Source organism: Chlamydotis macqueenii, chromosome 8, assembly GCF_036417535.1.
Source record: "Chlamydotis macqueenii isolate bChlMac1 chromosome 8, bChlMac1.mat, whole genome shotgun sequence".
Lineage (NCBI taxonomy): Eukaryota > Metazoa > Chordata > Aves > Otidiformes > Otididae > Chlamydotis > Chlamydotis macqueenii.
This window is the reverse complement of record NC_141563.1, coordinates 562,329-577,963: the sequence shown is the minus strand read 5'-3', so window position 1 is coordinate 577,963 and position 15,635 is coordinate 562,329. Positions and strand designations below refer to the sequence as shown.

Sequence of the window (15,635 nt, the reverse complement as noted above, 5' to 3'; positions counted from 1 at the left end):
CAGGACTGGCTCTTCCCCCAGCACAGGTACCACCACCAGCAGCAAGAAGGACATGGCCACAGAGCACAGGCGCCGTAAACTGGGGTGAGTGGCCAGTGCTGGAAATGGCTGATGGGAGAGGCGGGCGGTGAGGAATGCCCTGGGGCACCTTCTTGGTCTGTCCATGCCACCAAGGGCACAGGCCGGCCTCCTCTCGCCTGCATCTGCCCATCTCAGCTCCCTTCCAGGAGCACGGGCTCTGCAGCACACATCCACAGGACTGTGTCCTCGCCCTGCATGGTCACGCAGCTCAGCCAGCACTGGTGGTGTCCTCTCCCAGGCACTTCCCAGACCAGGCCAGCCCCTCTCCAGCTCTGCCCACCTCCCCTTCCCACTGCCCAGCCCAGCCCCACAGAGAAGCCCAGGCTGGGCTGGCGCCACAGCAGTGCCCACCGCAGGGACCTGCAGAGCTCTGGGCCCCCACCACCAGCCTTTCTGAAGGGCACAGCAGCTTCGGAGTGGGGGCAGGGAAGGGGTCTCAGCCTCCCCATCAGCCCAAGGGCTGGAAGCTGGACATGGCCTGAGGACATAGACATCTTAAACTGCAAGCTCCCCAGTCCTGGGTTCAGGAGACCCCCACCACAGACTGACTGTGCTTACACAGACTGGCCGTAGGGCTTACACCAACACAAGGGCACAGAGGAGAGTGTGGAAGGGAGGAGAGACCTGAAAAGAACACGTCCCGCTGTTGTCCACAGCCATGACTCCGGGGAAGCAGCAGCCCTGACCTACAGGCAGCAGAGAAGCAGCCAAGGCAGCGAGGAGCAGCCCGGAGGGCCGCTCCTCAGTGCGGCCTCTGGGATCCTGAACATCCTGCTGGATTCTGGGGCTGTGCCCCCAGGTCCTCAAGGGATGTGAGTAGATGGGAGCTGAGACAAATCATTTTGTGCTGATTTTGAAAACTGAGTTTATTTAAACAGGGAGCCTGGATCTGTAGGTACATGAGATTGTTGCATCAAAATACACAGTTAGTAGGACACGAATTACATCATGTATGTTAATAAACAAACAATCAAACAAAAAGGCAAAGAAAAAATGAAGACACATATGAATAAAATCTAGTCCTAGAATTTCCTGAGCTACCCTGGGACTCCTATAAGGATGATGGAAACCTTATTGTTTCTGGAAGAGTGTATATTGAAATATTTTCCACACGGCAGCCTTCAGCTCCTGGTTCCTCATGCTGTAGATGAGGGGGTTCACTGCTGAAGGCACCACTGAGTACAGAACTGCCACCACCAGATCCAGGGATGGGGATAACATGGAAGGGGGCTTCAGGTAGGCAAACATGGCAGTGCTGATAAACAGGGAGACCACGGCCAGGTGAGGGAGGCACGTGGAAAAGGCTTTGTGCCGTCCCTGCTCAGAGGGGATCCTCAGCACGGCCCTGAAGATCTGCATATAGGACAGCACAATGCACCCAAAACAAACAAAATCGAAACAGGCACTGACCAGAAGAAGGCCGACTTCCCTGAGGTAGGAGTGTGAGCAGGAGAGCTTGAGGATCTGGGGGATTTCACAGAAGAACTGGTCCACAGCATTGCCCTGGCAGAGTGGAAGTTAAAATGTACTGGACGTGTGCAGGACAGCGTTGAGAAAGCCACTGGCCCAGGCAGCTGCTGCCATGTGGACACAAGCTCTGCTGCCCAGGAGGGTCCCGTAGTGCAGGGGTTTGCAGATGGCAACGTAGCGGTCGTAGGCCATGATGGTGAGAAGATAAAACTCTGCTAGTATCAAGAAGAGAAAGAGAAACACCTGGGCAGCACATCCTGTGTAAGAAATGGCCCTGGTGTCCAAGAGGCAATTGGCCATGGATTTGGGGAGAATGGTGGAGATGGATCCCAGGTCGAGAACAGAGAGGTTGAGGAGGAAGAAGTACATAGGGGTGTGCAGGCGGTGGTCGCAGACTATGGCAGTGACGATGAGGCCGTTGGCCAGGAGGGCAGCCAGGTAGATGGCCAGGAAGAGCCAGAAGTGCAAGAGCTGCAGCTCCCGCGTGTCTGCGAAGGCCAGGAGCAGGAACTGGGTGATGGAGCTGCTGTTGGACATTTCGTCTCTCTGGGCAGAGGTGCACTTTCTCTAGCTGCAACAGACAGTGACAAGATACGACAGATTTTAATGAGAAAAGCCAGTAAATTTCTCACAGAAATTTCTAACAGAAGTCCCCCGCCCAGTTCAAATGCCTGTCCTGTCTGTGGTTTGTGCTGGTTGAGTGTGCTGTGAGGAGCCAGAGCCCTGCCCATGTGCTGCTGAGGAGTCAGCTTTGCTCTGCTGCAGTGGGAGCAGAGGAGCTGATCTGTGACAGCTCTGATGTTCACAGGAGATGTGAACAGAGAGCAGAGTCAGCAGACCCACAGTGTCTGTCAGTCTTGTTCCCAGCTGCCCTGCACTTTCACAGGCGGAGCCTCAAAGAGGACTTCACACACAAATTAATATTAAACAAACTCAGAAGCCTGATGAGAGCTGGGGACTCCAGTTTCACAGGGCAGACCTGCAAATTCGTTTCTTTCCCAGCCCAGAGGTGGAGTTGTGATGCAGAAAGCAGGACCCTGCTCCTCACAGGAGAAGCGAAGGACTCTGCGAGGAGAGCGCTGACGCCCAAGGAAAGGCTCAGCACTCCCTAGGAGCCTGCAGGAGAGCTGTGCCTCTCCGGGGGCAGCTGGCAAACCCAGCAGGGCAGGCAAAGCAGACAGTCAGGGGTCCCGAAGGTGAGAGGGTCTGAAGGGAGAGTCAGGTCATTGCCCAGCAGACCCTGCTCACAAAACATCTCCAGTGAGAGAGCAACAGAGAGCTGCCTGAAGGCAGCCTCCCCCAGTGCTTGTTGGCAGTGTCCTCCCACCCCTTGTCCACATCTCTGCTGCCTGGAGCTGTTCCTCTGTCCCCGGGTCACCTCCCTGTCCCTGCTCACAGACCCCATCCCACCCGCCGTGTGCTGGGCTCTGCCCTGCAGACCCCTCCCAGCAGCAGGGCAGTGCCCAGGGGCATCTCTGTGTGTGCAGGCTGTGCTGGGAACCCCAGACCAACCCTGGTGAGGATGGAAAAGTGATGCTGATCTGTCTGTAAGCCGCGGTGTGTTCATTCATGATACTCCCTGATTTATTCACCTCTGGGAGCAACAGATTTGGAATTTCAGTGCCTTGTCCTGAATTGAGAGATAAATTTCAATGTCCCATTGCCCACCCAGACAACCTAGCGATTGGAAGGTTGAAAGAACAGGATCCTTCACTTTCATGTGGCCCCTACCTTGCTGTGCTTCTTGAAAAGTCTCCTAGGAATGACCTGTAGCATGACCTGGAGCTATCAGCAGTCCTGACCCACGCTAGATCTGGACCCTGCCATCCCGTGGGTCACTCCTTCCCCCCACAGCTTCTTCCCAGAGCAGCGCTGGGAGCTCCCCGGGCAGGCTGAGTGCTGAGCCTGGCAGGCGGCAGAGTCCCTGGCCCAGCACACAGCCCCTGGGCTGCAGGGACCCTGCTCTGAAGGACAGCCCTGGGCACCCCTGCCTGCACACCCGCCTGCACACCCCTGCAGCCATCCCTGGGAGAAGGCAGCCGTTGTGCCCTGTCCCTCTGATGCTGCAGCAGGGAAGCCCTGCTCCGGAGCATGTCCTCCTCCCCTACACTGCAGAATCTCTAAGAGCTGTACTTACAGATCCTGTAATCTGTGAGATGTGCCAGCCTTCGAACATCCCTTCAGGAACCTCAGCTTCCGTGCCCTGCACGCAGAGATTTACCTTGTCCAGGGCTGTGAAGATTCCTCCCCCAGTGAGCTCTCAGCCCCCTCCCAGCCCAGGCTGCCTTTCCCCTCTCTCTGCACCAGCCCTGTCCCCTCGCTGCCTGCACGCAGAGCCCTCAGCCCTGCTGCGCTTGGCAGAGGAGCTGCTCCTGGGCAGAGCTGTCTCTCTGCAGCGCTGCCCGCTTGCCATCAGCTCCCTCCATGCCAGGAGCCCAGCCCAGCTCAGCAGCAGAGGCCCAGCCCAAGGCAGCACTTTCTCTGTCCCCTCGGGGCTCCCTCCAGCTGTCCCTGGGGCTGCAGGGGTACCTGCTGCCAAACAGCCTGCAGCCACCACGGGGGTTTTGCTCCTCAGCTGGGAGAGAAGAGTCACGTCTTTTCAAGCACTGCCATTTTCCTGCTCACAGACACAGTCAGCTCTAAATATCACCTGGCCTTGTCCCGTCAGCAGGCAGAATACCCAAAGGGAGGGATCTCCTCTACCCCTGCTGAGGGAAGGGATTCAGCGCAGTCAGTGCAGGCATCTCACCCTGGGTCTGTAGTGCTGGCGCTAAAAGAGGACTCAGCTCCCTTCCATGCACACCACAAACCCACAGGAGCTGGGATTCCTCTTGCCCCTGTTCAGCTCAGCACAAAAGGGCATTTGCCTGTGAGCTCTTTCTCTCAGCTCCCCTCCTCCTTACTGGAGATGGAGGGCAGCAGGGAGTTCTTTAGATGCAAAGCCCTGGTGACAGCTGAGGTGCCCGAGGTGGCCCAAGGTTTGTGCAGGAGACTGCAGGCTCAGGTGGAGCAGTTCTTAGGGACAGGGCAGTGTCTGGGGCTTCATCGTGGAGGCTGTTGGGAAATTCCTTTGGCAAAAATGACAGCAGGTGCCCATGTTTAGGATAATGAAACCTCTTCCTACCCAGGACATGAACGGAAACCTCTAGAGGTGTCCATCTGCCCCGCTGAAGTTATTTTGCACACAGAGAGCTGGGATTCTCTCTTTCTCTTCTCCAACACCTTTATTTGTCAGATCCCCACTGACCATAATGTCTCACGGCCTCCTGCCAGCGCTGTGCAGCCCAGGCCTTCTTCCCTCTGGATCTGGTGAGAGCAGGGTTTGCTCACTCTGTGGGCACCGACACTGTTGAGGAGGGGCAGTGAGAACGTGGCTGAGTGGGCATCTGGCTGCAAGCCAAGGTCAACCCAGCGCACACCATCTCACACAATGCTCTTGTATGGAACCTTGGAAGCTGCAGTCTTGATAGGTGGGCAAAGAGGGGAGTAAAAGAGTGATTGGATGCATTGGGGTCTCTCCTGGGACTTGATGGTGTTATCAGTGTCCTGGAGCGGCTGACCAAATTTGCAGATGACACAAAACGGACAAAAAGGAACAAAGCATACAGTGGAGGGCTGACTTCTGGAGGAACCTCAACAGGTTGCAGGACTGGGCCAACAAGAACCTAATAGATTTCAGAGAGGAGAACTGCTCAGTCCAGCCCCTGGGGTGCCTGACCCTGGGCACCAGCCCTGGCTGGGCTGCAGCTCAGTAGAAAAGGCCCTGGGGGTCTTGGTGGACAACAGAGCACTGCTCAGTATAAAGACAAGAAGGCTTCCAGAAACTTCACAGCAGCATGTCAGTACCAATCAGGCAGTTAAGATGGAGACAGGCTCTTCATTGTGATGCATGGTGGGAGGATGAGAGGTAAGGGACAAAAGCAGAAAGGATGTTCAGATGAGAGATAAGGACCATTATGTCATACCCATGAGGTCACACAGGCACAGGAAGAGAGGATGGGCAGTCCTCATCCTTAAAGGTTTTCAAGACTTCTTTCCTACTAAGTATGGCCTCCAAACTCTGCTCAGCTGGAGAGCATTCCACTGAAGATCAAATAGTCCCCGGTTCAGTTCCAAGCTTCAGCAATTATTATCTCCCTGAGATTTTTGCAGAGCCCCTCTGCCTTCTTCCGGCCTACCCTGGCCCTCCTCACTCCTTCACCTCTTGCTAGAGCACTGCAGAGCTGTGGGTCAGAAGGACCCTTCCTCTGGCACCACAAGTCCCCAGGCTCCCCCTGGCCAGACCGCCTCCAGTCCAGCACACAGGATTGGGCTCTTCTTTGTACAGGACAGGATTTGCGCCAAGGCCTTGGTGGCCTCCTGGGAGAGGGCCATGGCCTTTGGGCACCTTCCGGCTTCTCTGTGTCCTCCCCACCCTTCGGATGCCCTCTGCCCACCTGAAGGTCCCTCTGCCCGGATACGTCAGGGATGCAGCCTGGCAGAGTGCAGGGCCTCCACCCGACATTTTACTCTTCTTCTGCTCACGTGTAACGCTAATTGTCCGTTCCACTGGCTTTTATCAAAGAAGGCTTTATCCATTTTACACCTGCGTTATAACGGCTGCATGTATTTCATTTCTCTGGCTTTATAAACGCTTATATATTAACAACTACAAATGTACACACATATACACATGGCGGCCCCCGTGTAGGTAAGGGAAAGGCCTTCTGGGTCAGATGTACTTCCGGGTAAAGCAGAAAGGGTGGTGGTTTCTTACAGCCAATCACAACAAAGCACGTGACCAGTAGAGGGGAGGGACTTCCAGGGCAACTGGCCCCCGAGGCAGCTGGGATGGGATGGTGCTTCTGCTGGCAGTGGGTGGGCAAGGCACCACGCATGTCTCACCTCCAGTGTTGGTGGTGCCTCTGCTCCTGGCGTGCTCTGCGGCAGTGACCCAAGGAGCACATGGTGGGGTGGAAATGCTTCTTGTGAACGGCTGTCAGGTAACGGCTCCGTGTGCTGCCAGAGCTTCAGTGTCAGTGCCCGGGACAAGAGCGTTCCCCACCTCCCTGTGCTTCACGTCAGCGGTCGGTAGAATCATAGGATCATTTAGGTTGGAAAAGACTCCTAAGAGCCTTGAGCCCAGCCGTTATCCCAGCACTGCCAAGTCCACCACTGAGCCGTGTCCCTAAGGGCTTTAGATCCCTCCAGGGATGATTACTCAACGCTTCCCTGGGCAGCCTGCTCCACTGCTTGGTAACCCTTTCAGTGAAGATATTTTTCCTAATAGGCAATCCAAACCTGCCCTGGTGCAACCTGGGGCTGTTTCCTCTCTTGCTGTCACTTGTTCCTGGGGAGAAGAGACCAACACCCACCTTGCTCCAGCTCCCTTCAGGCAGTTGGAGAGAGCAATAAGGTCTCCCCTCAGCCTCCTTTCCTCCAGCTTCCTTTTCTCCAAACAACCCCAGTTCCCTCAGCTGCTCCTCATCAGACTTGTGCTCCAGACCCCTCACCAGCTTCATTGCCCTTCTCTGGACGTGCTCCAGATAACTCAATGTCCTTCTTGTCCTGAGGGGCCCAAAACTGAACCCACTATTCGGGGTTCACTCTCACCAGTGCTGAGTACAGGGGGAAAATCACTTCATCATTCCTGCTGGCCACGCTATTTCTGATACAAGCCAGCATGCGATTGGCCACCTCAGCCGCCCAGGCACACTGCCGGCTCATCCTCAGACAGCTGTTGACCAAAACTCCCAGGTCATTTTCCACCGGGCAGATTTCCAGCCGCTCTTCCCCCAGCCTGTAGCCTGTATGCAACAATTGCTTCTCCTCACACACAACAGACATCTGCCAATCCCACGACCTCTCACAAGGGATGTTCCAAAGAAATATCGATCCTCCCCTGTAATGTCAGTGCCGTCACTCTGACCATATCTGCTGTATTAACTTTCTCTCATCGCTCGTATGTTTTGTATTTTTGTTTAGTGAGGGGGGGCCTAAGGTGGTAGCTTCTGTAGCAAACTGCTAGAAGTCGCTCCCCTTTGTTCAGTGGACTCGGCCGGGCCTAGGGCGGACCTACTGCTGGCCAAGTCCAAGCCGATTGGTAGCAGAATGTTCCGTGATAACGCCTCTGCGATAACTTATTTAAGAAGGGGAAAACAGAAAAAAAAAAAAGAGAAGAGAAGATGTGAAGAAGCTTAGCCGGGGCAGAGGCGCAGAGGGGGAGGCACAGACCTCATCGGCCTTGCAGGCGTCACCCTCTGGCCTCTTGCCAGGCAGTTGACTGGGCCCAACTTGGTCCAGCCCGGCTGCAAGACGTGGAGAGGAGATGAGCTGGTTGATATGAAGAGATTCTGAGAGGCGTCTGCCAACATGTTGTGAAGATCTTTTCTTGTGAAAGGAACGGCTGCATACGCCAAGGTCAGTTCAGAAGGAGGGGGAGGAGTAATGCGGCTTCTGGCCAAGATTCCCCTGTAGCCTGTGGTGACGACCATGGTGGAGCAGGTTGTCCCCCTGCAGCCCATGGAGGTCCACGGAGGGGCAGAGATCCCCCTGCAGCCCGTGGAGGACCCCACATCGGGGAAGGTGGATGCCTGAAGGAGGCTGTGGCAGCCTGGGACAGCCATTCTGGAGAGACTGAACTCCGTGGAAGAGATGACCCGTGCCGGAACAGTTTCACAAAGGACTGTGGCGTACGGTTGGGACCCCACGGTGCAGCAGGGGAGGAATGTGAGGGGTTCTTCCCCCGACCATGAAGCAGCAGTGTAAAACAACGCGTGATGAACTGACCGCAGCTCCCATTCCCTCTTCCCATCTGTGCCGCTCGGGAGGGGAAGGTAGTAGAGATAATGTTATGCTTGGGAAGAGGGAGGGGTGGAGAAAGGTTATCTTGTTCTCTGTCTCATTATCCTGCTGTTTGTAGTAACAAATGAATAGTTTTCCCCGAGTTGAGTCTGTTTTGCACGTAACGGTAAATTTAAGGATTTTTTCCCTCTTCTTATCTCAAACCTCAGGCCGTTTTTCTTACATAATCTGTCCCTATTTTCTCAGAGGGAGAGGGGGTGAAAGAGAGACTGCGTAGTCTGGTCCCGATCGGGGCTGAATTACGACAACATTGTTTCACTTCACATTGTCCTGGTACAAGGACTGTTTCTTACATTGTGTTTTTGGATGCAGGCTGTCTGGACAAAGGCCACTTCAATTATTCTCCAATTTCCTCCTCCCACGACTCTTTGTTCATTCAGGTACCTCGCACCCATCTGGTTGCTGCTCTGAGCTCCAGGGAGTTAAAAGCTGGCCTGTCTTTCAGAAGCCCAGTTGTCTCCTCAGCCAACTCTTTAATTCTGTCTATAAACACCTTTGTTTTCTTCTCAATCTGCCTGCCTAAAATATTTCCCGTAAGGCTCTCCTTTGCAGAAAGGCAATCTCATGGGATGCAGCTTGTACTTGGCGTGTGGCTGTGCAGTGTGCTTTATTGTCTAGGAAACATTTTCCTGCTCTCTTTGTAAAAAGGAAAATTGCTGCTGTGCCTGTGCGCAGGCAGTTCTTGAAGGAGAGCAGGAGGGAGCTGGCGCAGTGGAGCTGTAACATCCAGCGGTGGAGATCAGTGGGGACGTGTGATGCAAGGAGCAGTGATGTGAGTCCCAGGTGGCCAATGACAGCAATGGTGAGGTGTGAGAGGTGAGGAGCAAGGTTGTCCATACAGTGTCAGACCGCAAGGCACTGCTGTTTCTACCTGTCCAGCCATCCTGAGGAGACACCCTGGAGCAACGTCCCTTGGAGAATGCTTCTGTCAACTCTTTTAAACTGAAAAGTAATTCGAAATAAACTTGAAAATCCAGGAGCATTCTTGTTAAGTGCTCGCTGAAATCTTCCTCCTTAACTCCCCTGTGAAACCTCTCTCATTACCTGTACAGATCTTGAAGACTTGAGGAAACTCTAGGAAGAGACACAGCTCGTTAGGGCTTTCTGTATTTTAACGAGCCCCATGGTGACTTTGGGACTCATTAAGTGAACTCCAGGGACTGAGAGGAGATTGAAGAAACTTCTCAAGCAGTTAAAGTCAGAAGCAAAGCCCAGAGTACCTTGGAGCATTGATGGGCCCCACTGGGGGCCATTCCTGACAAAGCCTCCCCAGGGACTCGTTAGAGCAGGTCATTGGCGGCTGTGAGTGCAGGGAGGCAAAGGCCCTGTGCAGGGGGCTGTAGTGCAGAGAAAACTCTTGGTTTTGTCAGAAAGCAGAAATGGCCAGAGCCCCAGGCCCTGGGGAGGCAGTTCCTGTCCCTCACGCGTGACTCAGGGCTCTTCCTGGGGGCAGGGAGATGTGAAAATGACCAATGCCCAGCACAGAAAAACTGTGCCGCGTCTCTGGACTTACCCAAGTAGAGGCAAATAAGAAACAAAGTGCACAACCCAAAATCCTGTTTCTCCTGGAAGACCTGAGTGGTGCGGGCAGCTGCCATAGCCAAGGGGACAAAGACCGTGGTTCCTTTAGGCCTTTCAGTCTCGCCAGAGCCCTTGGCCATCCCTGCTGCGCTGTGTCACACTGTCCATGCCTGCATCTCGTTCCTTTTGCCTTATGACACAATCTTTATTTCCCACCTAGCTCTCACCCTGGCATTTTCCTGCCCTCACCGGTGTCCCTGCATCCTCACTGGCTGTTGTTGAAACACAAGCCATGGGCTGATCCTGACTCTCTCTGGGTGGCCTCTTGCCCCACAATGCCACCCTTTGATTGGATTTCTTTTTCCTCACCTGCAGTCTGAACCTTCCAAGCTGCACTTTGTGGAGGCTTCCTTCTCTTCCCAGTACAAAGAAATGCTCTACAAATGGAGACATCACCCTTCAAGCAGTTGAAGGATACTTCTGTATGAGCTGGTCCTCCACCTCAGATGGCTACAGATGCCTAGGTTCCTCAGCTTCTCAATAGAGATCCCAGATTCCAAAAGTCCAGGAGAGTATTCCCCCATGTTGGGTTAGGGATCATCTTCCACCTTCCCTTACACCAAGGCCTTCTAGCAGATGTCTGTGGTCTTCCAAGTCCTTAGGTATCAGGATCCTTCTTCTCACCTTTGTCACGTGGTTCGTGATCCTGACCAGGAGACTGTTGTACATCAAGGCCTCAGTGATCCACAGAACAGTAAACCTGAGTGTAGTTGTCATGGATGGGCCATTCAGATCACTTAAAGTACCACAGTCAAGTGCATCAGCAAAAGTGATTTTATTGAAATGCGATGTGTAACGGTGCGACTTGATAAAGGCTGATGGGAAGGTTCAGCCTGTGACTGCACAGAGGATGTAACAATGATTCAGAGTCACCAGCACAGAATCACCGTTACCAATACAAAATCCTGGTGCACTGTGATACCAGGTCATGTGCCATGTCGGTCACGTACCAAAGATTTGCTGTTTGTAAGAGATCTCTCAGCCTGGAGGAGCAAACGGGAGAGGTGTCCCAGCTCAAGGGGAGATCAGCGCCATGCAGCCACGGCGCTGGGCAGGGAGAGCTCAGGGAAGGCTCCCTTTGGCTGTCGTATTTACGGGATCAAGTGGTTGGCTGGTAGTCAAATTGCATGTGATGGGAAAGGTGTGCATGAGACTGCTTGTACCCACAGCTTTCTCTGTCCCTTGAGAAATGAGTCCTGGAAAAGCCACCAGCTATTCCTGTGTTAATCGTGTGATGGATGTTCCAAGCTGATAGGCATCGATGCTCACTGTGTCACTCATCATGACGCCCCTGGATTCCATTTTGAGTTCCAACTGAATTTGTCTCTGCTGAGCTGGGAGGACGCTGTCCTTGCAGAGCGGCTGTACTGAGCTCTGCTGCTCTTCCAAGCTTCTGACCGGTGGGTCCCCACTGTGGATACCACTGGTGGGCACTGCTGGAGAGCAAAGCAATAACAGTGAGGTGTGCCCAGCTTCTCCACCCTTCACTGCTCACAGCTCCCTTTAGATGTGACATGCAGATGGGACCGGTATGAGTATAACCACGTCCTTGGGACACAGTTTCTCCACTCAAAATGTTCATCAGCTTGCTGGTTCATGTCCATTAGAAGTGAAAAAAAGGGCAACATTAAAATTCTTTTAAGCTGAAAACTTCCTGCACACTTATTACACTGAAGGCTTTTCTGCCCGTGTTTCTACTGCTGCCTGACATCTTCTTTCAGGGGTTGATTCCTTGGCCATCCACACCACAAGCTGTCCAGTGTTGGGGGCGATGAATATCAGAAGCCCTGGGATTGACCAGTAAGGGACTTTCTAGGAGAAGCAAAATCGAGGACACCTGCTGGTGGGAAGAAGACAAGGGACACCTGGTGGTGGTTAGAGGCCCTATGGGTATAAAAGCATGGAAACAGTACAAGAAGTTGGCTTTCTGCTTATCTTGCAGTGTTGTTTGAGGTGGCTCTGCATGTGTGGACTGTGCTCTAACAACTGGACCGTGCTCTAAACAACTATGCACTGACGTCTGGTGCCTGAACAGGTGGAATTGAACCATTCTGTTGCTAGACAGCTACCGGTTTGAAGCCTGCACAGCTAATTCATTACCTCAACTTGTTGATGCGGAAGTCATGGACACTGCACAGCGACCAATGTAATCAAGCAAATGCCACTTATTGTCCTAATAGCTCAGTTTATATAGATATTTTAGTTCCTGTTCATGTGCAAGCCCTCTATTGATTGGTTAGCATGTCCATGTGCCTAAAGCAATAATTTGATTGGTTAAGGACTTCTGATCATGCGAACAGTTCCCTCTGCCTGTGTCCTGCTTTCAGTCACGTACTTCTTACTTTGTCCATCGTACCGTTGCCTTTCAGCACGTACTCTTGCTTTGTCCATTGTGCTCAGATCCTGTTCGCTTCAATACATTCACCCATATTCCCATCCGCATAACTCACTTTGCTACATTCGCATACCAACAATACAATTCCCAGCAGCGCAGAGCAAGAGGATGATGATCAGCGGGGTCAGAGCAGAGAAAGGAGGCAGGCGCAGCACCCTCAGGGCGTCCCCTGTTGTTAATAGTGTGTGCTCTGGGTCCCTTCTCTCCCCTCTGCTCTGAGGCACCTTTGTTTATCCCCTCACCAGATTCAGTGGAAGAGTACTGACCAGACGTTGCTGCACGCGTGGCCAGCGCATGCAACAAGGCCTGTCAAATATGTGCTCTGCAGGCTAACAGCGGTTCTGTTTTGTAAAGTAGCGTAGTGTATAGAATCTATATCAGTTAGCAGCATTGATAGTGCTGATGCAGTTGCGTTTGTTGGCTTAGCAAGCCAACAACAATAACTACAAACGACAGCTTGGGCACGGTATTCGTCCGGCTTGCTTGATTCTGAAAGCATCTAGTGAAAATGGTGGGACACGATCGATCACCGTCCATCCAAGTCTCTGTCAAAAACAAAAATGGTAAAATCATGAATCAGATATCACTTTCCTTGTTTCCACAGTTTCACCCATCGGCTTGGTACCCATTTTGGTCCTTCATCTGTTAAAACACAAACATAACCACGACCGGTTAATTTCACTTCTGCTGGACCGTTCCATTCTCCAGGTCATAGATCTCTATACCGCACTTTAATTGCATTAGTTTCTTTTTGAATCCCCGATTGCAATGCCATGTGATGAATGACAATGGGAGGAGAGTCTCTTCCTTCTGTCAAACGTAAATAGTTCAACACATACAGCGCTTTTGCAAGTCTCTTAGAGGGCGGTAACAATTCTCCCTCTTTTTGTTTTAGCAAAAGCGATTTTACAGTTCCATGAGCTCTTTCCACAATGGCTTGTCCAGCGGGCGAAGGAGGGATACCTGTTAGATGACGAATCCCCCATAAGGTAGAGAATCTGCTAAAGGAAGTCGAAACATATGCAGGACCATTGTCCGTCTTAAGCTCTCGTGGGATTCCCGAGACTGCAACGGCACTGTGCATATGCTTCACTACATGTTTAGCTGTCTCACCTGTTTGAGCAGCTGCCCGTATCACATGTGAAAAGGTGTCAATGCAAACATGAACATACTTTAAACGGCCAAATTCAGGCACAGGGGTGACATCCATCTGCCACAGTTGTAAAAACTTTAAACCTCGAGGATTCACTCCAATTCCCGAGCCAAATCTGAGCTTTTGACAAGCAGGGCACGACTGTACAATGCCTTGCGCATCAGAGACTTTCAAATCAAATTGTCGCGCTAAAACTTTTGCTGACTGATGGAAAAAGTCATGTGATACTCGGGCCTGCTCAAACAGATTAATTCCTTGCTGCTGCTGTGCAGGAGCAACTAATTTCTCTGCAATATTGTTACCAATAGACAATCCAAGCTGAAACTGATGACTGCGAATGTGAGTAATAAAATACTCTTTTGGTGTCTGATTTAACAAAAATAATAAGTGCATCATCAACATCAAATCCTGTACAAGACAGGATTTTTCACTTGCTTAATCATTGCTCGTTCTAATCTTTGGGTGGTTCCCACCACATACAAGGAGTCTGACACAACATTGACAGGCACATCAAACCAATGTTGAGCTGTCGGTAAATGCAGCACATACGGTCGAGTAGGTACCATAGTGCCATGTGGAAAATAAAAGGAAATTGGTACTTTACTGGTCATTGTTCGTTGAACGCCTCCCACCTCTGCTACCTCTGTAGCTGCGGGCACTAGCGGCCACTCTGCTTGCAGGGATGATGGTGACGTCAGCCCCAGTGTCTATCAGCATCGACACTGCCGGGGATTGTCCATGCGCCATTGTGACTCTTTCCTCAGGCTTTCCTCTGGCAATGTTAACAGCCAGCAGCACCTGAGGCTGACCTGTGGAACCGAATCCCCCGTGGCCTTGTTCCACAGCCTGCGCCCTGGGCACACGTGCCCAAAATGGTACCAACTGGGCTATTTTCAATTGAGCTGCTATGGTAACAGGAGGGGTCAATGTATAGACCATAATTTTTATCACACCACAATAACCTGCATCAATAAGCCCTGGCACTACAAAAATGCCTTTCCGAGAAACAGAAGAACGACCCAACAGCAGTGCACTTAGCCCATGCCCCAGCGGTCCCTTCTGATCAGAATCTATGAGTTGTACTTCGGATGTTGCCAGTGTAATATCTGCTGCTGTTGCCAAGTCCACCCCTGCGCTTCCGTGGGTTGCGGCTGTGCAGCGGTCCAGGCACCCCATACTTGTGTCATCGCGCGCGGGTGAATCACGCTCTGCAACCTGTTTCCCGATCTCCTGCACTCTTGGTTGTTATGATTATTTCGCTGACAGTTTACACACCAGTTTTTTCTGTGAATTATTCGGGTTGGTCCCACGCGTGCTAACAGCTATTTGGCTTCTGCAATCCTTTTTAAAATGCCCCATCTTTCCACAACGAAAACATTTTGTATCTTTTTGTCCTTCTTTGCTTTTTGTTATTAAAGGTTTGACAGCCGCTCCTACCGCAGCGGCCATCACTGCCGCTTTTTTCTGATTCTAGCATCCGCTCTGCGGCTTCACAGCTGAGCGGTGGAAGAACCTTTTGGCAGAATACTAAGAGCCTTTTTGGTCTTTTCATTTGCGTTATCAAAAGCAAGCATGTCCAAAAACTTAGATTTCATTTCAGGATCCAAATCAGGGTGTGCCATGATAGTGGTATGTAACCAATCAATAAAGGCTGAAAACATTTCAGTGGGGCCTTGTTTCACTGAGGTAAAGGTAAGTCTAATTTTCTCATCATGCACGTTATTCAATGCTTTAAAAGCTAAGTCCTGACTAAGTTGTAAGACTTCTGTGGCAAATTGTGCCTGCCAGTCAGCCCTGACATAAGGACCTGCACCTAATAACATTTGAGCTTGTACTCCAAACAAAGGGTCCCGGTTCTGTCTTGGGACAGCGGCTGCGTTTTCACAAGCCGCTTGCCAGTTCTGATAAAACTGGAGTTGCTGGGATGGAAGCAATAACATTTGCACAATCATTTTAACATCGTACGGTGTCAGCAAGTGTGCAGAAAATACACGTTGAATAGTAGATTGACTATACGGTGATTTTAACCCGTATTGAGAGACTGCTGCCTTAGCCTCTTTCAAAACTTTCCAATCTAATGCTTCCCAAACAGAACCCCTGGGCCCACCCATC

The 15,635-nt window shown here is 52.0% G+C and overlaps 1 protein-coding gene across 1 annotated transcript; it reads right to left on the bottom strand.

Annotated features, from left to right (window-relative positions):
- Positions 1–1,152: 1,152 nt before the first annotated feature.
- Positions 1,153–2,088, bottom strand: LOC104482957 (olfactory receptor 14A16). The gene is given in 1 exon segment (XM_086752992.1): positions 1,153–2,088. A coding segment is annotated over 1 exon segment (936 nt).
- Between the last annotated feature and the right edge of the window lie 13,547 nt (positions 2,089–15,635).